Here is a 25,775-nt window from a genome sequence, read left to right as displayed (position 1 = left end):
AGGCACGATATGGACCTTTGACCTGAGAGCTTAGGATACACGTCGGCACCTCCAGTCACATCGGCCCCCAGAACCAAACTGCTAAGGCAAATGCTTTCTCCCCAACTCTGGAAGGTTCTCTGTATGTTCAGTAGTACTACACTCCAACACCCTCAAAGAAATGCTGGGTTTGTGTATTTCTCCTCCCCTCTCCTGTGCTTCAGGATGAACTTTTATGTCTCTGAGCCGTAATTTTGGAAAGAAAAAGAAACCTGTTTAAACCCAGTGCATATTTACTTTGTTTTAGGGACTTAGCATATTTGTGTGAAATATCAGGAATGATTATGGACGATTAATTGGGCTTTTTATGAATACTGTGACGCTGGGTGCCATGAAGATGTAATAGCTGGGAAGTGGAGTGACGGCTGCAGTTTTTGTTTGCCTGACAGAACCCCTTAGGCAATGCACTCAGAGAGACTCTTGTTGAGTGGAGCATCTTAAGAGTGGCTCTTTGACTGTCAAGGTTGGGATAAGGTTCCTGTTTGGTTTATCTGTGGTTAGAATAAAAGGAAACAGTATCGGTTATAATAAATTTCTTCTAGAAAAGCATGCTTAAGCATAAATATTTTAAGTTTTTATATGTTTTATGTTTTAAAATAGTCTGTAAAATACACCCACAGAGATGCTTATATTAAAGCTCAGTTTTCCCCATTACAAATAAACAGCTAGATGTCAACTTATGCCACCCACTGAAAATATTTAAACATCATGTAATTGATCATGTATTATAGGACTTCTCTGCTTTTAGCCTGAAAATGGACAGAACCCTCTCCAAGACTCTTTGTCCCCACCACTTACTTCAGCATCTTGAGTTGCAGGACTCTGATGGGATATCGAATAGTGCTTTTCAAAAAGTCTTTTGCCCATCTTCCCCCAACACAAATGTTTTTCTTTTCTTTTCATGACTTCATTTTTTCACCCCTCTTTCTAAACTTTCTCTTCTCCCCTGCAGATTCTGTTCTTTCCATGTAAAATTCTGGACATTTAGAGTCTCCTATTTGGTTTCTGGTGCTTTCAAAAAGAAAAGGAATGGAAAAGACAAATCCACCAAATAAATAATATACTAATAGTAAGGACCTTTCTAAAAGGTCTACACAAAAGCAAATGCACCACAACTGCTATCTCTGTACACCCCCGACTTCCCAATTTGATGATTTAGATACTTTTCTACTTAGTCGGATGGTGCCATTTTTGCCGAATTCAGCATGTTCGTTGAACAATTTCTTGGAGCCAAAAGCCAATTCCACTGCATTTCTGCTTGATAAGGTTTGGTGGCCTTGGCGTGGGGCAGGGGTTGTTGATTCATTGGCCTGCAAACTGATGATAAATCTGGAAGCTGGGCAGCTGTGCTAGATTACCTTAATAGAACCTCTGCAGGGAATTAGCGGCCCTAACACTACAAGAAATCCATGAAAAAGATGCTCAGCAGACTCGTGTTAAGAAAGGCTCCAGAAGAATTAGGTGTAGGAAGCACTCAGTGAGATTCCGTGTAAGCAGGGATCTGCAAGAACTCTGAACACTCGATATAGAATTTGCTCTAAAGTGTGCTTCCAGTGTCTAAATCTTGTATTGTGAGCACCTGTTGAGGTGATACAATTCCCCTATTCTCATAGCAGCGCCTGTCTCTTGTAACGTACAACATCACTCAATTGTGTGTTCCATTCATGTGCATTTACACAATCCTACATCTATATACTTTTCCAGTGATAATAGTATTTTAATTCTAATTCTGTCTTCCATCAGCAGAAAATAAAGCCCTCCATGAGGGTTACCAAATGTAGCTTTGACACATCTTTTGTAGAGGGTTGTCTTGGGATAGATTAATGCAAATTACAAATGAAAATTCCAGCAATGGGAAATCCCTCTACCTGTGAGGGGCTCATTGTTTCTGAAACAAAAGAAAAAAAAAAGAGTCTATAAAGGAGTTTTTTAGTACAGCCATACTTCTTTTGGCCTGTATCCCCAAAAACCATGGTATGTTCTGCAAAGTACAATAGCCAATCTGGTGTTAATAACTATTTTCTGTATAACATCTGTTTTGCGGTTTTTTCTCTCTTTTTTTTGAGAATCAAATACATTATATTTAATATACAAGTATGATATTTAAGTTGGGATGTGGTCGTGGTAAATATCCTGACTTACCCATCATATGTATTTTGATTTGGAGATAATGGTATCTATCTGCTATCCCTCAACTAAAATACCTCAGTCCCCAACTAGAATGCACATTAGTCATGGCACCGTTTTAAAAGACATTCTTTTCATGCTCATAGGATGGAAAGGGAAATAAAAAAGGAGTCCTGAAATAGGTGCATTTAATTCTCCCCAGTTTAGATGTAAGTGGTACATCTTTAAGGCAGTAACAATATTCCTTTTTTCTTCCCCCACCACAAACGCTTCCATCAATGAATTTCTTTACTGTTGATGATGGTTAGTGCAGTTTGAGGGAATCTGTATTTAGTCAGAAAATGCTTCAATAGAATGACCTACCAGATGGGCCCGTAACAATGCACAGAGGCATCAAACCACCACAGACATTTGGTGCTTAGAATAATAAAAAGACTATAAAATTAGATTAGTTGAGTCTAATTTGGAATTGTTATATTCCCCATGTACCCTCGCCGCTCTTGGGCAGATAAAGCCTTGAGATTTAGCACTGTGTCAGAGCAGAAGACTGCAACTTCCAGTAAAAGGGAGACGAGGGAACGGGAGAGAGGAAAAAGGCATTCTGGGAGGTCGCGGAGGGCAGAGCAGTGACCTCCAATGATTTACAGGCCTTTAGCTTAATGAAATTGTTTCAGTGACATGACGGTAAGAGCTCGTAATGGATTGGATGCCCTAATGTAATGAAATTACTCCCTTCTGCCTAAAAAAAAAAAAAAAAAAAAAAAAAAAATGCGCAATTAATATTTACTGAGACCTGACAGCCTCTGGTGCGCTCGTCTGTGTAGTTCTCTCAGACAGTCAGAGAGGAGAGACGGAGCAGCGTGGCAGACAGGCTGGCTCTGCACGAGCTCCTGGCGGGGACGAGCAGAGCCTGCAAGGGGGTGGAGGGACAGGCGCTCGGGTGGCCAGGGACTCCCGGCCCGGGCTGCCCAGCCCCTCGGTGCTGTCCCCACTCAGCCTTCACGCTCTCCCTTGCTTTTCCACAGGCAACTGGACAACAACCACATCAGCTGCATTGAAGATGGAGCCTTCCGAGCGCTGCGCGATTTGGAGATCCTGTGAGTTGATTTTGCGATCGCTGCCTTGTGTGTGCCTGCGTGTATGTGTGTCCATGTGGGGAGGAGAGGGGGGGAGTGTGTGTGCCAGGGGGTCCGTGTGGATGCATTTCTGTGTCTTCTGCTGCAGTGCTATTAAAATTGGAAACCGGGAGATCCCTCCAGCTCACCTTGGCCAAAGTGTTTGCAGGCAGCAAAGTGTGACTTCTCACCTCCCACAAACTGGGCTTCCTGCTAATTAAGTCTCCTGTCTCCCCACAATGCTCCCATAGTGTTTGTTGCTGGGTGAGACAGATGGGCTGGGGTAGCCCCCCAGTGCCTGCCAGAGCATTCAGGGAGAGTCTGTTTGAGTGTGGATATACCAGAAGGCAGGTTACAGGTCTGGGGCCAATGAGAGAGGGGTGAGCACCAGGAGGTCAGTTGGAATTACCTGGAATCGGAAAGGGACCTTGGCACAGGACAGGGGGGATGTCAAAGAGCCTGGTGAAGTCCAGTCATTGCCATTGCTCCTGGGATCTCATCTCAGGTTTCAGTTCAAACTTTAGGCAGTAACCTCAAAGTGGCAGGGGGAAAAGATGAGAGGAGGTGGTCCCCCTCCCCATAATCCCACCTTATACTCCTTATCTTGAAAAATTGGGTAGCTGTCTTTCTATGTTCTGCATTTTCAAATGGGCCTAACTATGGAAACCTGATTTTCGGGGGGGAAAGCCAGCTAGGAGTCATCTTGGGGTCATTCCCACTAAAGTTGAATTGTGTAAGAAAACATTTTGATTGTTCTCACCGAAAGCTACACTCTGGCTATCCCTGACTTGGGGAAGCCTGGAGAAGAAGGCAGTAAAGCATAGTAGAACTTGTGTCGGGAGATGGGTGGTTCAGTCCAGATTCTGCCACTAATTAGCCATGTGACCTTGGGCAAGTCTCTGACTCTCAGAGCCTCAGTTTTGTCATTTGTAATAAGAAGGGATTGGTTGCTCTATCTTGGGAGTGACTTCCCCTTTCCAAACTCTGTAATTGCTTGGTTCTAAAAATAATTCTGATGGTACAAGTCTAGCCAATGAATGATAACAGAGTAAGCTATGTCAAGCATCCCCCCAAAAATAAAAAATTACATAGTCACAGGTTACCTCTGATTCCAGAAGAACAAATGAATGCCAAATAAATAAATGAATGAACATATTAAAATATTCCTTTATATGTAAAGGAAGGAGTAGAGGGTCCTCTCCCACCGTCCTTTTCACCTGGCCCCACAGACACTAGCAAAGGGTTGGAGACAGCCTCTCCACATTGTCTGAGAGGAAGGTGATTCCGAGAGGAATCACGGGAAATGGGGGTGCTGATGCTGCAAGCTGCTTGAAATTGGATGAAAGCTGAGAATTCCCAGTACAGAAAAGGCAGGACCCACAACCAGGGAGGTCAAGTTGTCATTCCTAAGATGGATGGTCTCTCCTCCTCAAACTCTGACCCCGGAACTGGCAACAAATGCGTGTCTGCGAGGAAGAGGATGCCAGCCCAAAATTAGTAACCCAGGACTCCTTTTATTGAGAGGCTGATACTGAGACGAGTAGGCACGATTTTCCCCACCTGCAAAAAAGCATTTGTAGAAAGGACTGCTAGGAGCATGTTACCTTTTTCCTCCCTTGAAAGAGAAAATGAAAAAGATGAGAAAATTCCTTGGGAAGAGACCAGGAAATGGAAGTCACCAGCTGCCACAAAACAGCTGTGATGACCTGACGGCTTCGTGTTAGTTCTCTGTGCTAGGAGTGGTGTGGTCTCGACTCGCCAAGAAGGCAGCCTTGGGACAGAGGAAAGGGCTTTACAGTCAGACACACCTGGGTGTGGAGTCCCAGTGGCAGTAGGACTTGGGTCAAGCTTCTTAACCTCTCTGAGTATTTCCTCAACGTTAAGAAGAGACGCCTCACATACTACACAGGAGGAGCTCTCCAAATGTTATCCCTTCTACTTCCCTAACCTTCTTCCCTATGTGCCCACACTGCCATCAAATCCCTGCCCAGAATTGGACAGCTCCTCTCTGCTCAGATGTTTGCTATTTTAAAAATTGGTATCCAGATATACCATGTGTCTCAAAGTTGAAACTTAAACACCCCCCAAAAAGTACTCATTCCTTATCACAGCAAAGAGGCTACTGATTAGTTTATCTTCTCAATTCCAAACAAGGCCAGATCAATAACTTTGTTTTAAAGATGCTCTCATTTGGCTTCACATGGCTAAGTACTTAAAATTAATCATAATCAGTTATTCCATGGGTTTTTAATTTCCAGCAGAGGCTCACAGCTTTGGAATCATCCATCTTAATGGCGAGCCATTCGGAAATTGGCTGGAGCTGACATCTCCATTTAAAGAACCTCCGCTCCCCACCCCCAGACCTTCCAAATTTCATCCACACATTGACATTTTATAACGCTTCCCTGTAATCACGGTTAAGGCACCATAAAGAATCTTGGCAATGAAATAATAAATAGAAACTAAGTGTGGGCATCACACATAAACTTAATAAATTTCTCAGAGAGAGAGAGGCAAGTTCAAAACACTCCATTCCCAGGAAGGTCATTTTTAAGTATCTAAAGCTTAAACGGCTGCAGATTAAGAAGGCAAAATGTAACATTTCAGGTGGGTTTTCTCTGGCATTGGGCAACATGAAGCAGAAAACAAAGAGACTCATGATGTTCTCAGGGGACACTGTCAAAATTAACTTAAGGAAGTTTGCAATGTCAGCTACTAGTGGCAATATCTTGCATGCAATAACTCTGTTATTCCATCCTCCATGTGGATGGAAACTCTGTAAAACTTCTTTCCGTCTAGGCTGAGGTTGGTTCACCTGTTACATTGCGTGAGAATTTAGGAGGTGAGTCTGGGAGGGACCCACTGACAGTGAGGAGAAGTCACCTGGTGCAAGGTTGGAGAACACTGAAATCTGCCCACCCCAACCTCATTTTTGGCTCATGCCCTATGGTAGATGTCCAGCCCTGAGTGTGGTGGACGAGGAGAGGAACCGTCACCCTCCCCTGTAAAGGGAACGGAAAAAGGGACAAGAAGAAAAGCTTAGTACAGGTGAGACTTCTCAAGGCTGCCGTGCCACCACAGCAGAGGAATAATAGGGAAAATGATCATAGCTAGTTGTTCCTGTGTCCAGCACTATAACCACTATCTCCCTTATTGTCCTCACCACCCCTCAATGGAGCTACTGTTGTCACCTCCTCTTACAGAGTAGCCCATAAGCCAAGTCACTGCTGAACTAATAAGCCACAGAGCCTGTGAGATGAACCATTCTATCAGGCTGCCTTTTTGATCTGTGTCACCAAGGCTGTCGTGGTGTTTGGCTCCGCTGAGGTGTGGCTAGTGTATGCGGCAGGATGGTATGAACTGGCCTCCAAGAACTGGGCTAGACAAACTCTCAATGACTCACAACCCTGCTGGGGAGAACATCGGAGCCTCCCACAAGCTTCTGAAATTGGCCTGGTCATTCCCTTTACCCAGTGAACAGGTCCCCACAAAGTTGAAGGTAAATCAAACCTGCAGGGGAAAGAAAATAATTCTGCTTTTTCACTGACTTCCATTGTAGTTTCAGAGACAATTGATTCTCACTTCTGGCCGTTGCCAGTTGGCACTCAACAGTTTTGGGACTCTGTTCTTCAGACCCCTCCAAAGACATAGTCTCAACTTTGTAGCATTTAAGGCTCTTAATGAAGGGACTCAGCCTTCTGTGAGACAGACCCTGTCTCTGTTACCCAAATCATTACCCTTTCATTTCCACCTGTTCCATACATTTGGCAATTCACATATTAGGTTTTCTCCAAGAAAGTTGTGCACATACTGCAGTTGAATATGCCAAGACTGCATTCCCAGCTCTGTGTGGTCAGGAATCATTGCAGCGGTGCCTGGAGCCATGGGTTTCTGGCCCCTGTGAGCTAGGCTGCAGATTGCCAGGCATTTCACCAGTTATACCAGGCACCTCTCTGCCCAAAATGCAATCATGGGTCAGAAAAATGCTTAACTCCAATGAAAAAAAAAATTAACAGTATGGACAGAGATAAAACAAAAATGAGAAAACCTCATTAATAAAATATGTAATTAAATGTTTTCAATGGTATTGCAGGAGAAGAAAAAAATATTTTCAGACTTTGTCCTCGGACTAAATGTAGCAAGTCAGAAGTTCATTAGATATGTTGTCAAAAACACCAGACTGCAGATGTCAGGAATATATTCTGAAAATGCCTCATCTCCCAGTGAGTGGTCTGCCCTTGATAGATCACCTGTGTCAGCTAAATTGCATGGAGATCCAACAGGGCTGGAGATAACCAGTGTGTGCTGTTTTGAAGGTCTCACTTCCACTCATGTCACTTGCCAGTTCTGGAAGTTCAGTGACATTATTATAGGCTGGCACTGGAAAGAACTTAGGTGTCTCTAGAATGACCTCTTCTTGTTCAGATAAGGCACAGAGAGCAGGGCTGGGACTAGAGGGAGGTACATCTCTCCTAACATTCTGCACCCTGAGTGCCTCCTTGGCTCACTCTGGTCCTGGCCCTAATAGGAGACCTGTCTGAGGGCAACAGCAAGGTGGCGGAAGCAGAGGGACTAGAACCTAGGACTCCAGACTCCTGATACCATGGTCTTTGTCCACATTGGGCCCCTCCATGCAATTAGGCTGTTCAGAAGGAACCAGGGATCCTAAGCCGTTTGTCCTTTCAAAACTGGTCATTAAGTTTTTGATGTTATTTAGGAGGTTTGTCCATGACAGAACCAAGGCATGATCCAGCTTTCAGCTCTCTTTAAACCACAAGTTGCAAACTAGACTACAGATCATATTGCACCCGCAGATGAGATTTTTTTTCCTATAGAGTGTTTTATAAAAATTGAAATTAGCATTTCACATTTAGGAATTGGGATATCTTACATAAAAATCCAGATTTCCAGCTTCTCTTGAAAAACCAGAAGCACTGGCAACCCCAGGCCGACATTTTCACATTACGACGGTTGGCTGTGGCTGAGGGGCACCTCCCCTCCTTAAATGGAGTGTGTGTAGATTCCACTTTGCAATAGACTCCTACACACTTAAGTAACTGCTAGCCCCGGCAAGCCCCACTTTAATCCATCCAAGAAGGAAGGACATACTGTGCGTGTATCCAGCATAGGAAAGCTGTAAATGAGCAGGTGCTCTGGTGGATCAAGCTGTATGGGCCAGAGCTTACCAAAATCATCACACAGGTATGCCCAGAGAGAGCCCAGCCACGTAGAGTCCAGGACTCCCAAAGCTGAGCAAGGACACCCCACAGGCAATCCGGAATATCTCATCTTCTGGGAAATTCTTCTGAAGAGTTAAACTAGTCTCCAAATTCCCATTCATTTTAAATCAGTTGTAATTGGGTTCATGAATAAAATGATGACAAGCAAAAGATGAACCCAGTTCTACATCTTTATTACTAGAGCTGCCCCTATGCTGTTTCTTGCTCCCCAGATCCCCACATCAATCAGTGCACAGAGCTCCCTCTCAGCTCACAATTAGAGAGGAGAGATTCAAGAGTTAAAGCAGTGGTGGAATTAACCAGACTTGTAGGGTTGTTCTAATTCACTCATATCCAGGTGAATATGACACAGCCTGATACTGAGCCCCACAGGCAAACACAGAAGAGTGAATGGAGAAGGAAGTCCTTTGCTGATATAAGAACGTAGTAAAAATGAATTCACAACCATCCTGATACCCACATCAGGGTGCGCTCACTCCCATAGTATGGGGTTGGCATCCCAGCTGCAGGGTGCCAAGCACTGGGTGTTAGGACATTTAAGGACATTGTCATCCAGTTCAGAAAACCCAGAGTTTAGAACAAGTGGTGGTCTGTCCTCCATTTCAACTGAGCTGCTTCTGGATGCTCCGATTAACAGATAATAATAATGATGTCATGGTAATACATTACCTAATTCAGTGATATAATAATTATTAGTATAGTTACCATGAGCATTATTGTTACAGCCTCCATGTTTGAGCATTTTCCAGGTTCTGTGATAAGACATTAGAATGTAGCATCTTATTTAAATCCTTACCACAACTTTGCAAGATGAATCCTATTAATCTTATTTTACCAACCAGGAAAGTGAGGCTTTGAGAAGTTGAATAATTTGCCCAAACTGACACTGCCAAGTACAAGAGAACTCTTCTTCCAGTATTCAAATTCAGTTCTTCCTGATATCTCAGCCCCTACACCTAACTGCTCTGCTACAAAAAATGAAAATTAAAAAATATTTATCAGAACACACATACCACAGAAATAATTATATGCATTAATTAATATATTACTATATTAATATAGTACTGGTAGAGATTACTGGCTGTAGTGAACACTCAGAATAATTCAGGAACCATGGTGTTTCTTTTTGAAAAGTTGACTTATAGAGTGCTTAGATCTAAACTTGGGACCTCAGCTTAATCAACTCACATCTAGTTCCACAAAACTGCCCCAGATGTGGCGGTATGAAATCAAGGTTGAGTTTGGGGGTCTTAGAGTCCTCCCATAGAACTGGCTGCCAGTCCAGCTTTACCAAACTGGATGGTTTGGGGTTCAATTCCTTATCAAAAGATGGAAACAGGAATACCCACCCCTTAGGTCAGTTGTGCGGGTTAAAGGAGATTCCACTGGTGTGAGCCCAGCACAGAGCAGAAGCCCAGTCGGGATACTCATAAATTGAAGTTGGCAGATACTTCTGTACTGTTTCACTGGCTTATCTCCAGCTCATAGTAGGTGGTCAGTTAAAGTACATGGAACCAAATCAAGGTGAAATTAATTAACTGGACCAAAGCCCACCCCACCCCAGTCCCTCTAGATTCTCTATTATGTCTTGGCCCTGAACAGAATTAAGGTTGTGGTTATCCCAGAGTTATTTTAAATGCTGAACAATTTAGCATTTTACTGAAACATTCCATTTTGCACATTATCTTTGATTTTGTATTCCTTCAGCTAAATGGTGACTTTTTTTTTTCCTTTTTAATAATGAGCAAAATCAGAGCTACAGTGAAAATTGGTGTCTTCTAACAGAGATGATTCTCATTTTAATTTATTTACAAAATGTTTCATCTGGGTTTCTCCAGGAGATGCAAACATTTTTTTCAATGGTCTTTGGAATAAGGGTGTTTAAACATGATATTATTTTGAATATAGAATTATCACTGCTTAATGAAAGTCTTAAAATGTCTACAGAATGGTAATTTTTTTTGGTACCCTGCTACAAATTATGATTTGTTCAGGCAATCAGGATTAAAATTGTGCTTTGTGGAAAACATCAGTCACTTCCTTTCAGCCCCCAGAAAACTAGGAAAGGAACCGGGTTTTCTATAAATGCTCTTGTCAACACAGCACACACCTTCCTCATGGTCATCCAGACTCAAAATTTGATGTTAGTCATGCTCTTAAAATGACTAGCCTGCTACTGAGAATACCAGGTTAATGAAAAGGTAAAAATTACCATGAAATCTAAAATAATTTTATCCATTTAAATAGGCAGTACTTTAACCTTTAAAGTACCTAGAATCTGGGGTGCCTCGTGGCTTCTGGTTTATTTCATTTCCCTGTTAACCAAAGATTAGTGTAGTCTCTAAAGTTGAAATGTATTGGTATACATTGCTGGGTGAAGAGGATGTGGCAAAGATAATTGAATTGTTCTTCACCAACAAAGGATCTTGAATCGTTTTCAATGCAGTACCCCACAGATATGTACAATCAATTATATTTCAATTTTTAAAAAAGGAGTGGGGGGATCTTGAATCAATAAACCTGCTGTTAACAACTTCTCCTGTAAGCAACACTTAGGTGGTGTCAGGTCATGGAGGCCTTACCGTCCCCAGGGCTCACAGATCCCAGCTGCCAGGTCTCTGGGCTGAAATTTGGGCTGGACAAACTTGGTCTGGGAGCAGCCTTTGAGTTTGCTTGGTCCCCTCCCACCTAGAACAAAATGGAAAAATAGCTCTGCATCTTTGAAAAAACATTCCAGGGGGGTTTCTCTCAGGGGCGAGATGGGAAGGCCGGTGAGGAAAAGCCACAGAGCTGCCAAATGCACACTGTGGTCAGTTCATTCCCAAGATGGAGCTTCTGCATTGATGTGGAAAGATGCCCTTGCATTGATGGTCGGCCTCTGCCCTTTCTCCACCCCCTCAGCTGCTAGCAGTGGGCTTCAGCGACCAATATTTGAGCATGTTCCGTGAGTATCTAACCCCTCGATCAGTTCTCATTTCATGGCTCTGCTGGATCTCCAAGCCACGACCTATGTTCCCCTTGAACAGCCACACCTGCCTACTACCCCATCTCCATTTCCACCCAGGATGCCCAAGGTGGGAGGGCTCAGCTTACCTGTAGCCAAGAGTCCACTACTCTGTAGAACTGGGTCCTGAATGCCAAAATCCTAGGACCTAAATCAAGAAATGCGCCTGCTCCTACCCGTTGGCTTTGTGGAAGGAAGAATGGCAAGGGAAGGTGAGGGAGACACAGAACTGGGGAGAATTGGAGCAACATTCCTACTTTTCCCTGAGCTGCCAGTTCCTATTTCGAAGGCACTCAGGAGTGAGGGACAGTGAAGACAAGGGATGAAAGGAATAATGATTCCATTTTTCTGAGGTCATATTTGGATTCTTTTGACTCATCACAGAAAAGCTCTAGAGAGTCCATTTCCTTTTGAATTATAACTAAACCAGAGGACCCCAACTGCTGGCCCATGGGTTGAATGAAACCAGCAGATATGGGGCTTGAATTTTTTAAAAATTTTTTTAGTTTTTCTAGTGTTTTAAAAAATTAGAATTTTATTGCCAACATTTAAAACTCGGGTAATTTTGTGTGAAAGTGTGGAAGTTCAATTTCCATTGAGTATCTAGAAGCTGTGACAACCCTGGGCCTGCATGTGGCTGTGATCGTCTGGAGCAGCGCTGTCCAATAGAACTTTCTATAATGAAAGTATTGTATATCCATGCCATCCAGTATAGTAGCCACTAGCCACACATAACTCGAGCACTTGAAGCGTGGCTCGTGCAACTGAGAAACTAAATTTTTAAAATTTTTATTTAATTTTGGTTGATTTAAATTTGAATTACCACGTTTAGGTCATGACTATCTTCTTGAATGGCTCAGATTTAGAGCTGAGTGGCAGGTGCACCTTTGGACAGGGCATGCCCTCCACAAATTTCCATAGCTCCCACTAGTCCTGCTTCCCTGCATACCCTGCTCCAAACCTCTCAAGCCATTGCACATCCATTAAGAAGCAGAATGTTTAAACAGTGTGTTTTTGTGGGTTGTTTTGTTTTGTTTTTTGGCAGCTGGCCAGGATCCTTGGGTTATCAGCACCATGCTGTAACCAACTGAGCTACCTGGCCAGCCCTCTAAACAGTGTGTTTTTAAAAGGAAATACTTTGAAATATCTGCCACTCCCCTCACCCCCCACTCTGCTGTTTCTGTCTTAATTTAAACATCTGGGTCTGGCACCCACAAATGACCCACTTTCATTGAAACCCAAGATATGATCATTAAAACCATCTCCCACCAAAGCAAAACCTCTGCATGAATTAGTTTCCTGATCCCCACTATTCACTTCTCTCAGCCTTGCAAATGACTTCCACAAACTCAACTAGGTAGAAAAATCACTCCCATGTCTGGGTCTATCCATCTCCATACATGAGCTAGAGATGTGGCAGCTGGTTAGGGAAGCAAGCCCATTAACCCCACAGAAGCTGAGCCAGGTGTCTGCATAAAGAGAGAAAGAAAAAGAGCAGACCCTGCATAACTATTTTCACATGCTGCACAGTATGACTTTCAGAGTTCGGCCAGATGTCCTGCCTTTGTGCAGAGCTGGGCAGATCTGGGTATCTACAACCACATGCACGGCCGACTGGAAAACTATTTCCAATCCAGAATGCCCTTTTAGAGCCAGCCCCAAACTAATTGGAATTGGAGAGTGAAATTGTAGGCTAGAAAGACCCTAGAGGTCAAATGGTTCCACCACTTCATTTTAAAAGAAAGAAACGCCCTCAGAAGGTTAAGTGACTTGCCCACAGCTGCAGGAAAATTTCATGGGATAACCAGGCTAGAAAACAGGTCTTTTGGCTCTATATCCAATGCTATTTATTGCCGTCTGCCTTTCCCCTATATTAGCAGACTGGAAACAAAAGTTAGTGTAGGCAGTTTTTATGTCCTGTGCATGCCGTCCTCCCTTCATTTCCAGCATTTTGCCAGAGGGAACATTTTAAATTCAACATGGGGACAACATCCTCCCTTTCTATGGTGAGGGGTGACCACCCCAGTGCCCCAACAGGTTGCTGTCCAGTCAAAGGGCAATCGGGGAAGAGACGGAATTCCACATCATTGATCCCTGGCTACCAATGAGTGAGCCCTGGGACCCCTACCCATTTGTCTACCCAAACAGCCCATGGTGTAAATTGCACCCGGCTTCCAGAGAGTCCATCCCTTGCAAATATCAGGCTGCATAAGCAGGATTTCTCTGGCATCCCAGCCCAGGAACAGAGCTTCACACACCCTGTGCAGTTTTTTCTGCTAGCAGTGCTGAAGTGGCTCAGTTCCAAACAGTACATGAGAAGTGACTTACATGTTTAGCCACAAAACTGATGAGCAGCATGCAAAAACCAGACAAGAGCACACCTACCTGGCAGAACACAGTCTTATCCTAAGAAACAGAAACTTCTTTGGGACTTTCTGTAACCAAGAAATGATAGTGGGGGTGGGTAGGGGACTACTGAATAATTTTTAATTGTTTAAAGATATCTCCTTTGAATAGTAGGTGCCTGGAGTGTATCTCAGCTGGTGGCTGCTGCTAAGGAGATGCAGTATAGAAGGAAGGTTTTAACCACATTTCACCATAATGCCATTAAAATACTTTGATTTTCTTATTTTTTCTGATTCAAATTGTTAAATTAAGTTGTTCAGTTCAGAGATCAAAAACTGGCACCTGCAAGCCAAATCCAGTCTTCAGGTGTTTCATTTGTGAGTTTTGTTCCTTAAGGTGATTTAGTTGCCAATATTTAAAAACCTAGATATTTCGTATGAAAATTCTAGGTGTCTTGTTTTTTCTCAAAAAAAAAAAAAAAAAAAAAAAAAAAAACTGGCAACACTGCATTCACATTCCAGCACAGCACAATCTCCTGAAACAAGAAGTGACGATCCCCATTTAGTAAAGCTGTGTTTACTAGAGTCTCCATGCAGCCCACTTACTTATATGACAAGCCTCGCTCCTGAAGGCAATTGAGTTTATGCTCCTGGATTAGCCCAGAAGGCTGTTCACAGTGGAAATTTATTTGTATCAAAAGATGCCAAAAACCGAACCCTTCATATTTTGAAACTCACCAAGCCATTCAGTAAATATTTATTGAGTCTTCAATATGCCAAACACTGGGCTAGACAACTGGGCACAAAACAGACTTGCTCTCTGTCCTTTGCTTAGTGTATACATTAGTGGATAATTAAAACTTTCTCTCTGCCTGGACTAGGCACCAAATGCAGCTGAGGTGGGAATTGTTTGTTTCTCCTCTTTTCAACCACAAACTCGCCTGTCCAGTTACATAAGCTGGAGGTCACTCTTTCATCCTGGGTCCATTAGAGACATCTTGGCATGGCTGGCAATTGCCTGATTTCTAAATAATGTAATGGACAAGGTTTCCAGGGTGCCAGTCTATAGATAATGAAATAGAATCAGGAGACCAAAGCCACCTTATTCGTGTGGTCATTTAAGGTACATTTTACAATTAACTCAGTCATTAGAAAGCAGTTGAATCATTCTGAATCACCACTAGACAATATCTGTGATTATCTCAATAAATAAGTAAGGAGTTCTTCAGCATCAAGGGACCGAAAACACTGGAGCATCATGAATACTTAGGCTGTCAAGCATCTGACTGAGCAATGCCAGGATTTGGGGATTCATCTTCCTCTTTTGATCTTCCACTGTTTACATTTTTTGGAGACATCTTCTCTTCCCCTACCCCCTTAACTCAGCTGAGTGACTGGAGATAAATTCCTGCCTATCATAACATGAATATATAATGAAGGGATAACCAAAGACAAGCCCTTTTGTTAAGAAATCCGTATAATCAAAGACCCAAATTGGCAGCTGATTGTTTTTATTTATTTCTGTAGGTTTTACATGACACCTGGAGACCATTTAAAATGTTACTTGGCGGTGAGAGCTGTGTGTTTAAAAATAACGCTCACCCGGTGCCAAATCACTTTAGAGTCGGGTACAAATATTGAGACAAAAACCCCAGCTGTTATTGCTTTGGCTGCTAATTTGAGGTGTCAAATGAGAGCTCAACTGCTATACGTCAGTGAATAAGGCCCCTTGTGAGATCATTATGTTTTCTAACAGTTGAGAGTAATGGACTAATCAGTGCAGCATCAGTTGTTTTCATTATATGCCCACACAATGGTTATGAGCTTTAATTTAAACGGTCCACAGGGAGATCAAGGAACTCAGTAATATGCTGCACCCTGGATAGTCCAGGGGAGCAGGTAGTGTTGGAGAGGTACCTTCCCACCCTCAGGTTTCCTCTCTCCTTCCCCATATCTCTCTCGTTCCTCCTGCCTCATCTGCCCTCAGAGACCCATTGCTCGCTCCTAACAGACAAAAGATGAGCTTTGCTTAAGGATCAGATCTGTACTCTTGGTTCTTTAGAGTATTCTTTAAAATTCCAGTCCATCCACCCAACAGTAAGGGCTACAGTTACTGACAAGGCTTTTGGCAACGCTTTGACTTGTTAGCCAAAGCTTGACCTTAGGAGGCTTTGAGGCGCGGCCACCCTCTCTTCTACGTAGCCTCTGCCACCCCCCTTGCTCTCTGTGCTAAGCTCTTCCTCTTCCTCACACAGCAGGAGGGTTGAGCGATGCTGTTGCCTTTGAGCAGTCTTGGGAGTGATGCAAACACCACACGGTCCCTGCCACATCCAAGTCAGTGGAATGTGCTCACCACAAACCAATAGGATTCACCTCCACCTGGGGAAGACTGAAAATTGGGCAGCCGACATCGGTCTATAGACAATCCTGGAAGGGGCAGTTTTGTGCAATGGTTAAAAATATAGGTCCTGGTATCACACCTCCCGACTGAATACCGGCTCCACGAGTCTATAGCTGTGTGGTCTGGGTGGAGTTCATTGACCTTTCTGGGCTTCCAAATGGAAATAATGATAATGTCTCAGGATTGTTGGGGGAATTAAATGAGGTAATGTGTGGAAACTGCTCAGTTTGGTGCTGGCACATAGTAAACTCTTAATAAATAGTTTCAGCATTATTACTGCTATTATTATGGACATCTTTATTGGAAGATCTTGGCAAGCTCACCTCAGAGCAATATTCTTTACTAGTCTAGCTTATTAGAGGAAAGTAGAGGGTTCATGGAAGGACTTAGAATGTTAGACTTAGGTTTTCTCAAGGGATGCATTATTGCATCCTTTTTCTTCCTGATTTCTGGAGTTTCTTAAAGCCCTCAGGCATGTCGGAACAGTAAGCAGCTGGGTGAGAAAGACAGGTTTAACCTTGATAGAAAGGAAACAGTGAAGGGAGCTTCATCTAAAAATAACTAAGATGCCAACAATGGCCTGAGACCCTGTGCTGGGGGAGAGGCTTAGGGATGCCTCTCTCCACTTCAGAGGACCCCTTGCACACTCGGTGTGTTTTCTCCTGGGCCGAGTTCACCAAGAGAAGCCAGTTACACATATACCAGTGGAGCTGAGTCAGCCAACAGCATTCACATTCCTAAGATCTCAAGAGTGTTGTAGGGCCTGGTCATCAGAAATAGGCCGTGATTCCTGGAGCCGTGATGGCTGTCAATCAGCAGCCACCCAGCATGACCAAGAAGAGCCAGCCTGGCTTTGACATATGAGTTAGAGAGGACAGCAGGCACCTAATGGACAGCCGCAAGGCTCTGAAGTGTCTTCAGTTTCATTCCTCTTGCTCTGCCTGATCCAAGCAGGATGAGGGGCAGCAGTGAGCTCTCTCACCCCTCCCCTTGAGACCCAGACACTGCTAGACCCCTCTGTGTTTTATATCCCCCAGGCCAGAAGTTTAGGTATTTCCCACAGGGTCCACCCACAGTATTTACACTTAGCTGCTCTTCAGGAAATGATTCTGCATACTTCAGTTGTGCCCACCCCTGTGAATTCAATATTGGCACTTTTGGAGGTAATTCTTTCTTCTAGGCTTGGAGTATTGGCCTTTGGACACCCACATTTGTAAGTGTAAGTCAGGACATCTCCAGGCTCACTTTTAAAAGACATCCTGTTGCCAAGAGGATGCCAAAGACATCTCCTTCTTGGGGACCATTAAGTAGGAAGCCACCTTGCTTATCCAGACTAGGGGAGAAGTCAACCTCTGGAGGCAGGGAATGAATGGGCCAACCTGCCAAGAGGGTCTGTGTGACCCAAGGCATCTGGATCCTCACCTGTGTGGAAAGAGGAGGTGTTCTAAGAGCACCTCAGGAAGGTTGGCACACTAGGAGGCTGCAATGGCACTTGCTGCAGATGCCTGGTTTTGCAATTATGTGACACGTGCTCACAGATAATATTGTTGCATTAGAGCCAATTACATGGTGTTATGGACACACAACACACGGATTACACCCAGAGCCAGGAAAGCACAGAGTGATAAAGCGATGGCCTAATCAGAGGAGACAGAGGCAAACATCAGCCTTATTAAGGTTGCCCGAGTGGCATGGCGGCAGCTGGACTTGGCTCCCCCAGATCAGAGATGGCTATCTTGAGTGACGCAAGGGAGAGCCACACATTCACACCAAGAGAACAGTGGAGAGCCGGGGCAGGAGCCAAGTTAGAGTTCTCCAGGGTGATTACAGCTACCTCTATTGAAGACTGTGTACTGTTTCAGAGGTTGAGCCTCTTCCTAAGCAGGAAAACATCACGCCCTCCATAAAAGAGGCCTTCGGTCTCAGATGCAGCAACAGGGCATCCTATATACTGTCCTTTACACTTAGAAAAGCTCTATTCTTAGCCTTTTCCCTAGTTTGGTGGTTTACAAACATGAACTTCTGTGAGAATCCTCTGAGGGCTCATTAAAACACACTTGGCTGGGACATACCTCAGGGTTTCTGATTCAGTAAGTCTGGGTGTGGCCTGAGAATCTGCATCTCGAACAAGTTGCCAGGTGAGAACCACTTACTGTCCAACTTCCTTCCATGCCCAACCCAAGGTGGATTGAAGCATTGTGATTATGTGATACAGGCTCACAGGTGATACTGTTGCATTAGAGCTATGGGCATAGGCCAGAAGCAGTGGGACCGATCTTCTAAGGGTGGAGCATGGTACAGTGGCTAGGAGTGTGGACTGCCTCCTTTTGAATCCCAGCTCTGCTACTTGCCACTTGGGGTTTCCTGAAAATGTTTTTGTCTTTAAGTTTTGAAATTGTTTTGTTTTTAAGTTTTCAAAGTTCTGACTCAATTCAAGCAGTTGTGTGACTTGCCCAACATTTCACTCTTGGTCATTGGCAATGGCAGAGCTAGAACAGCCAGTTCTGGAGCAGCTAGGGATCAACAAACATTTTCTATGGAAAGCCAGATAGTAAATATTTTAGGCTTTCCAGGCCATATGGTCTCTGTCGCAACTACTCAGCCGTTGTAACACAAAAGCAGCCATAGACAATACAGAAATGAATGGGTACAACTTCATTTACAAAAATAGGCTGTATTGGATGGGATTTGGCCTATGGGCAGTTGTCTGCCAGCCCCTGGAGCTGCCCATTGTGTGCACTGCTTCCTCATTCATTCTTCATTGCCGGGGAGCCCCTGTGTTACCACAATACCCCCATATTTAGCTGAGAAACATGAGGAGGCACGAACTCTTTCAGGGTGCTGAGGTTCTATTTGTGCAGTATGGGAGCAAAAATGAACTCAGTAATCCCTAGTGGGCTGGAAAAAATTTTTAGTGTACACTTTCTAGTGCTCATGATCAAGAGAGAATAGGATCCATTGGCAGGAGTAGTGTTGTCCAGATGGATCATTTTAATATGGAAAATGATCCTTTTTCATTAGGTATTTATGCTCCAATAATAACAAGCTGTAGAGAAACTGGACAGTATACAGGTCAAACTTAGTCTCAGTATACAGTATTTATAATGGGGTAAGGACTTTATAAGAGAGAAATGGGAAGTTGGTGGACTTTCTTTTAAATCCCATGGTTGAGGGGAGAAGCATGGCTTTATTTCTGGTTCATATGAAATGCACATCAATCACTTGTGATGGTTATGGGGAGACCAGAACAATCCTGAAATTTATAGAATTAATTTGACCCTGAACTTGAGCTTGAAAGCTGATGAAAAATGCTGAATTAAGAGTATTTAATTGGGGGAAAACCTCTAACTGCTACCTGGGTAATTTGGAAGAAAGCACATTTTCTCAAAATACCTCCAAAGGAGCAGAGCAGAGAGGTTGAGGCTAGACTCTGGAATGAGCAAATCTCTAGGAGTTGGAGGTAAATAAGATGAGGTTGACAAGGTCACCATAGCTTAGATTGAGCCAGCAGTCCAGTGGGAATGATGGGAAGGGTGTCACTGTCAGACAGAACCTTTCATTTTTCTGTTGGTTAATTTTCCAGGAGGAGTATAGAACAAGAGGCAACAGGGGGCTCGTGCAGATATTTCTAGCTTTGGGTACTGTGGGAGAGATGACAGGGACTATCCATGCTGGAGTCACAGACTGGGTCTAAAAGTAGGAGGCAGTGGGTAATTCAGGGTGGGGTACAGGGATGTGCTGTAAAGAAAGAACTGCAAGCCCTGAATCCACCAGGGACTCATGTGGTGCCTGCTGGGTAAGCCCCCTAACTTTTCTTAGCCTCAAATTGCTCACCTCTAAAATGGGAATAATAATCCCAACCTCACACTACTACAAGTACCAAATGAGATCAATGTGAAACTGTGCTATAAACTGGAAAGGACTAAACAAACACAAGCTACAAGAACAATAGCTAATGATTTTTGAATGTTGACCATGAGCCAGGCAATGTGCTAAGTGATTTGCATACCTTGTTTCGAGAGCATGGTGGTCAGCTGGACAGTGGCCCCCCACAGATGCCCACATCCTCATCCCAGGAACCTATGAATGTTACCTTATATGGCAAAAAGGACTTTGCAGATTTGTTTAAATTAAGGATCCTGGGGGAGGGGGATGCAAAAGAAGGTTATCCTGGATTAACCAGCTAGGCTATAAATGTAATCACGGGGGTCCTTGTAAGAGGGAGGCAGGAGATCACAATGAGTACTAGGAGGTGTGACAACCAAAGCAAGAGGCTGGAGTGATGCAAGGAAGGGGCCATGAGACAAGGGATGTGGGTGGTCTCTACAGGCTGCCAAGGTAAAGAAACAAATTCTCCCCCTGAAGCCTCTGAAATAAACACAGCCTCGTGAACCCCTTTTAGACTTCTGACCTATAGGCTGTAGGAAAATAAATTTATATTGTTTTAAGTCACTAAATTCATGGTAATCTGTAAATGCAGTAATAAGGAACAGATACAGATCTCATTCCTGGAGTCTGGCTTGCTTGGATTCAAATCTTGCCACCACAGCTTGCTGCATCAATGAAATGGAGATGACAAAAGTCCCTGCCTCGTGAGGTGATCGGAGAAATTAAATGAGATGCTACAGTGTAGCACCCTTAACCCAGAGCCTGTCTGCCATACAATAAGCTCTCAGTTAATGTTGGCAATGATTAGTATCATCTCATTTAATAGCCACTAAAGCTCTATGAGATCAGTGCTATCATTATCTCCATGTTACAAAGGAAGAAATTTAATGAGATTAAGAAATTTACATGGTTGCATAGGCTGCAAGCAGCACAGCCAGAATCTAAACCAGGTCTCTACCTTCGAGGCCCATGTTCTCCAATTCTGTTCTGCTGCATTGGGGCTGTAACAATTCCTCCACTGAATGTCAGCTGCTTAGGCGGGACACAAGAACCAGATAGAGCACCATGCTCTCTGCGTGGGCAAAAGCTGCCAAGACTAGAAATCAAATAAATCTATGTTTATTAGGGAAACAAAAACTGTAGCTGCCATAGAGATCCACATCTAAGAGGTTACCAACCGTTTGACATCCCTGGGCTGGCTAGCTCCAAGCAGCAAATCATGGAAGTCTGAATACTGTGTTTAGTCATTTTGGTTCTGGAATAATAGCTATTATCGTAAATGTTTTATAGCTCTCATTACAGCTCACATTTAAATATCAGTGTAGTAATACATTAATAAGTCATTGCTGCCGGACTACTGCCGGATGCAGTTAAGTTGAAGCCTTACGTATAACTGAACTATATATTTAGCTAAATTAGGGCCGGACAGTGAACTCCACCTGATATTGAGTGGCTGGGAATGGTCAGAAAGAAACCTTCTCTCTGCAAAAGCTTCTTGCTCTTTGCCTTTGAGAGACAAGGAAGATGCTCAGATTTTAGTCTGATCATCAGTCAACAACCCTAACTTGGTATCCCCCCAAGTGTGGAGACCAGAACACTGAGATGAATAGAAGGGGAAATGAAAGCACCATTTCTGCCCTGGAGGCACTCCAAATCCACAGGGAAGATGAGGGAGCATGTTCCTCACCCCCAGGAAGCTCCCTGCCAAAGCCTGGTCTGATGGGAGTGAAAAATTCTTCACTGTTGTCTGGTAAGATATTCTGAAGGCTTTCTGGGTGGACAGAGACAGGATGGATACCCCCACGCACATGCACAACACACACACACACACACACACACACACACACACACACACACACACACATACACACGGAGAAAAGACAAGCCACATGAAACAAAACAGCTGAGTAGATACAACTTCATTAAATGCCAAGTATCTGCATCTGCGCATCACTGAAGTTACGAAGTAGCAAAAGCAGGCAGTGTAATGTGGTCTGTCATTCCTCTTTACCATACTACATGCTTAACATAGTGCTAGACACAAGGTAGTTGCACAATCAATATGGGAGAGAGGGAGGAAGAGAATTAGGTTACCTACTTTTGCGTAAATAGACTTCTTCCTGGCCTTATTGGCCAAACAAATGACTAGTAGAACAGAGAGATTTGGAGAATAGTCTGGGGCAAGGAGGATGTAGTCACTGGAATCCTGCTCTGGACTAGAGTCACAGGGGCTGGAGAAGGAATCGAGCATGCCTCTTGGATGGGTTGGGTATGGGGGCCACTGTGTGCTGGACAAAGCTCTGTTTCTATTTCCATGGAATTTGGGGTGGGAAGAATAAAAACGATCAGGACAGGACTAGATTCTCTCCACCAATATCAGTAAAATGGTAGCCTCTGTTTACTGAGAACATACTATGTACTAAGCCTTTTACCAGCCTATGACATAGGTTCTGTTACCTGCTTCCTTTTACAGATAAAAAAAACTGCGGATAAAAGATGTCAATAACTTGCCCAAGACTACACAATTAGGGAACAGTAAGACTTGATTGAACCATTTGTAGACCAGGTCATGTGGCTGTAATGATGCACAAGATAGAAAATGTTCCTGCCTTTGCAGAGCTGATGACATACAGGGCATTTTAAGAGGAAGATAATGTGTTTACCAAGAGCCTGGGGCAGAAGAAGTCTGCTTAAACTATGAAGGCTTCCAAAACAAGGCTTCTTCCTGGGCCAGTGAGGGCCAGTGAGGACCCAGAAGAGGATAAGAGAAGTTGGGTTGATGAGGGGTGATGTCTGATGTGGCCTTGGGGGAGCAGAGAAAAGAAAGACACGGGAGAAAACGGCCACTGTGAAGGATGGTATCAAAAGTTGTCGCCAGCTCTTGCTCTTTGGGATGCAGAGCGTGGCAGGTGTGGGGTCAGATAGCTGAGAACGAGGCTGGCCTTCCCATGTATTGTTGCCTCTCCATCTGGGTAGTCGCTGAACCCACTGACCCGAAAAGGCACTCCTGCTGTATACACTGCAGGCCTCTGCAGACAGCCTTGCTGGGCTGCCGTGCTTCCCCTGGGCTTCTTGAAGGGCTTCCTTTTAGAAGGGTAGGCCTGGGCTGCACTTACCTGTATCTCGACTTCATTCTTCAGGAGTCTTATTTCATTCTGGGCCGTTTGTAGAGCTCACACCTTTCTCTTCACTTTTCCCTATACAAAAGTGCCCATTGGTGCTAACATTGCACTGCAGGAGTCCCGTCTGTGGTCATGGAGATACACGAGCAGGAGGAGACATCGTCTCTGTCCTTGCAGACTCGCTTGAGATAAGATGTGCTTGAATTGTCAGAAGATGCCTGGAACAGGCAGAGTAACCTATCCACAGAGCACTGTGTGTAAGGCAATACATGCGATGGGCAGAGCAAGGAGATAGGAGTGAGGTCATGCTGGTTTCAAATCCCACCTCCAGAGCTTAGCAGCTGTGGTCCTTGGGAAAGTTACTAACCTCTCTGTAGCTCAGCCTCCTCTGTAGAGGAGGATAATACCTACTTTGTAGTGTTGTGTTACTGAGCAAAATGATGAATTCTTTTCCCTTCTCTTTAAAAGAGGACAGTAATATGTAACTGGTTGTAAGGATTAGAGATATTATAATGAAGCGCTCAGCACATAGTAGGACTTCAGGAAACAAAATGATTATCAAGGTGGGTGGGTGAGTTCTGAGAGGGCAGCAGAGGGGAGAAGGGAGCCACCTGAGCAAAGGGGTCAGTGGGCTCTCTTATCATTGGAGACCTGTCCACCTGTCTCTAGCTGCCCCCTGACGGGCCCATGGCTGTTGACTTGTCCCTCTTGCAGGCACATCGCTCCCTCCCTTTCTGCCTCCTGGTGCTCCCCTACTGACCACTTCCCCTTTTCCTCTATCTCCTCAGCACCCTCAACAACAACAACATCAGCCGCATCCTGGTCACCAGCTTCAACCACATGCCGAAGATCCGAACTCTGTGAGTAATGGTCCCCACCTCCTCCCCACCTGACACGCCCAAAGAGCAGCACTCTAAGCTGCTTGGAAAATCTACCATGCTGTGCCTTGGTGGACAGTCCCTATTCAAATGCCTTCTCCTGCTGCTGTTAACTAAGGGGTGTGTCGTCAAGCGAGGGCGGATGATGGAAAGGATCACGGTACCATCCCTAGTTCTGATCCACCATTCTGCATCAGACGGACTCATTTCTCTTCACCCTGGGACTGGTGGACTTCTTCCTGTACTGTGTGTGTTTGTGTTTTCCATCTCGATGGAAAAGATTATTAGTTTTATACTGTCACAGGACATATAGAACAGTGGCTTAATGATTCACCATTTCCTTAGCTAATGTCATGTACCAGCTCCCTGGATGATATTTTGATATTAGATTGCAGGAATTTACTTTTTTATCTTTAATGTCTCAGATGGGTTTAAGCCTTCCCGGGTGTGTACTCAGGAAGCAAATATCCCGATGACTCCCAATACTGAGAACAGTTGCAGTGCCCTTATTACCTGGGGAGTTCCCCTCTGTCCTCAGCCAGAAACCCCTTTGTAAGTTTCTCTGCAGTAGACTCCAGTGGCCTGTCCAAAGGGGTCCATACTGGATGTTTGTCTTGCATTGATAGAGCCTCAGGTGTTGTTTTACATCACAGTAGAAGGGGAGAGGCAGTCCCAAGAGTTTTCAGACAAATACATTTAGGGTTAAGTCAAAGGGCTAGAATTCCTGCTGAACCCTTTATTAGCTGCATGTCCTCTGTTTCCTCCTCTATAAATAGGGGTGGTGGTGAGGATCAGAAGAAAATAGAAGGCTAATTTGGTTAGACTGCACCAAGGTCAAGGGTTTGGATCCCCATACTGGCCAGCCACAAAAAGAAAGAAAGAAAGAAAGAAATTAGATATGTAAAGTGCTTGTCATGTAGACAATAAATGATATTGATTGTTATATTATTATTATCACACTATTTCTCCAAAAATCTGGACTGAAAATTTCAAGCAACCAGCTATGCCCCTGGAATAATATGGAATCCATGAGATTTGAAAATCCTTACAGCATTGGTTCCCAAAGTGGGGTCCCTAGACCAGCATCACCTAGAATTTGTTAGAAAAGCAAAATTCCGGCCCACCTTAGACCTATGGAATCAGAATTTCCGGTTGTGGGGCCCAGCAATGTGATGTTAACAAGCCCTCCAGGAGATATGAATGCTCACTAAGTTTGAGAACCACTGCCCTCCTGAGAAAGTGGCCTTATCTCCCAGTGAGGAGAAAACAATGGCCAGTGAAGCAGTTTATCAAGAAGCAGTACAGAGAACCTTGAGGAGGACAGAGTTTGTGGTCAGGCAGACCCGAGTTTCAATGGGATCTCTGCCACTTACTTTGGGCAAGTTTCTTCATTTCTCTGTGCTTCGGGGAAAGTGAATTAATAAATGCTTACCTCAAAGTTGTAAGAATGAAGTGCACTTTAACATGTAAATTGGTGTGCACACAACAAATACCAGTTATTACACAGAATAATAATAATCTGAGCCCAGCTTCTATCTTTGCTTCTCAAATTCTTCCTTGGACCCCTCATACGATAGCGTAACTCAGCCAAGAAAATTTATCCTTTCCCCTCCCTC

The 25,775-nt window shown here is 44.0% G+C and overlaps 1 protein-coding gene across 1 annotated transcript in view; it reads left to right on the top strand.

Moving 5' to 3' along the window:
- Positions 1-25,775, top strand: part of SLIT3 (slit guidance ligand 3) — a 597,642-nt gene that overhangs the window by 431,264 nt on the left and 140,603 nt on the right. The window contains exons 6-7 of the mRNA XM_063085643.1: positions 3,192-3,263; positions 24,070-24,141. Coding sequence (XP_062941713.1) covers positions 3,192-3,263; positions 24,070-24,141 — 144 coding nt within the window. The remainder of the gene's footprint in view (positions 1-3,191; positions 3,264-24,069; positions 24,142-25,775) is intronic.

Source organism: Cynocephalus volans, chromosome 2, assembly GCF_027409185.1.
Source record: "Cynocephalus volans isolate mCynVol1 chromosome 2, mCynVol1.pri, whole genome shotgun sequence".
In the NCBI taxonomy this organism is placed as follows: Eukaryota; Metazoa; Chordata; class Mammalia; order Dermoptera; family Cynocephalidae; genus Cynocephalus; species Cynocephalus volans.
The sequence above is the reverse complement of the archived record's forward strand: the minus strand, read 5'-3'. Positions and strand labels throughout refer to the sequence as shown.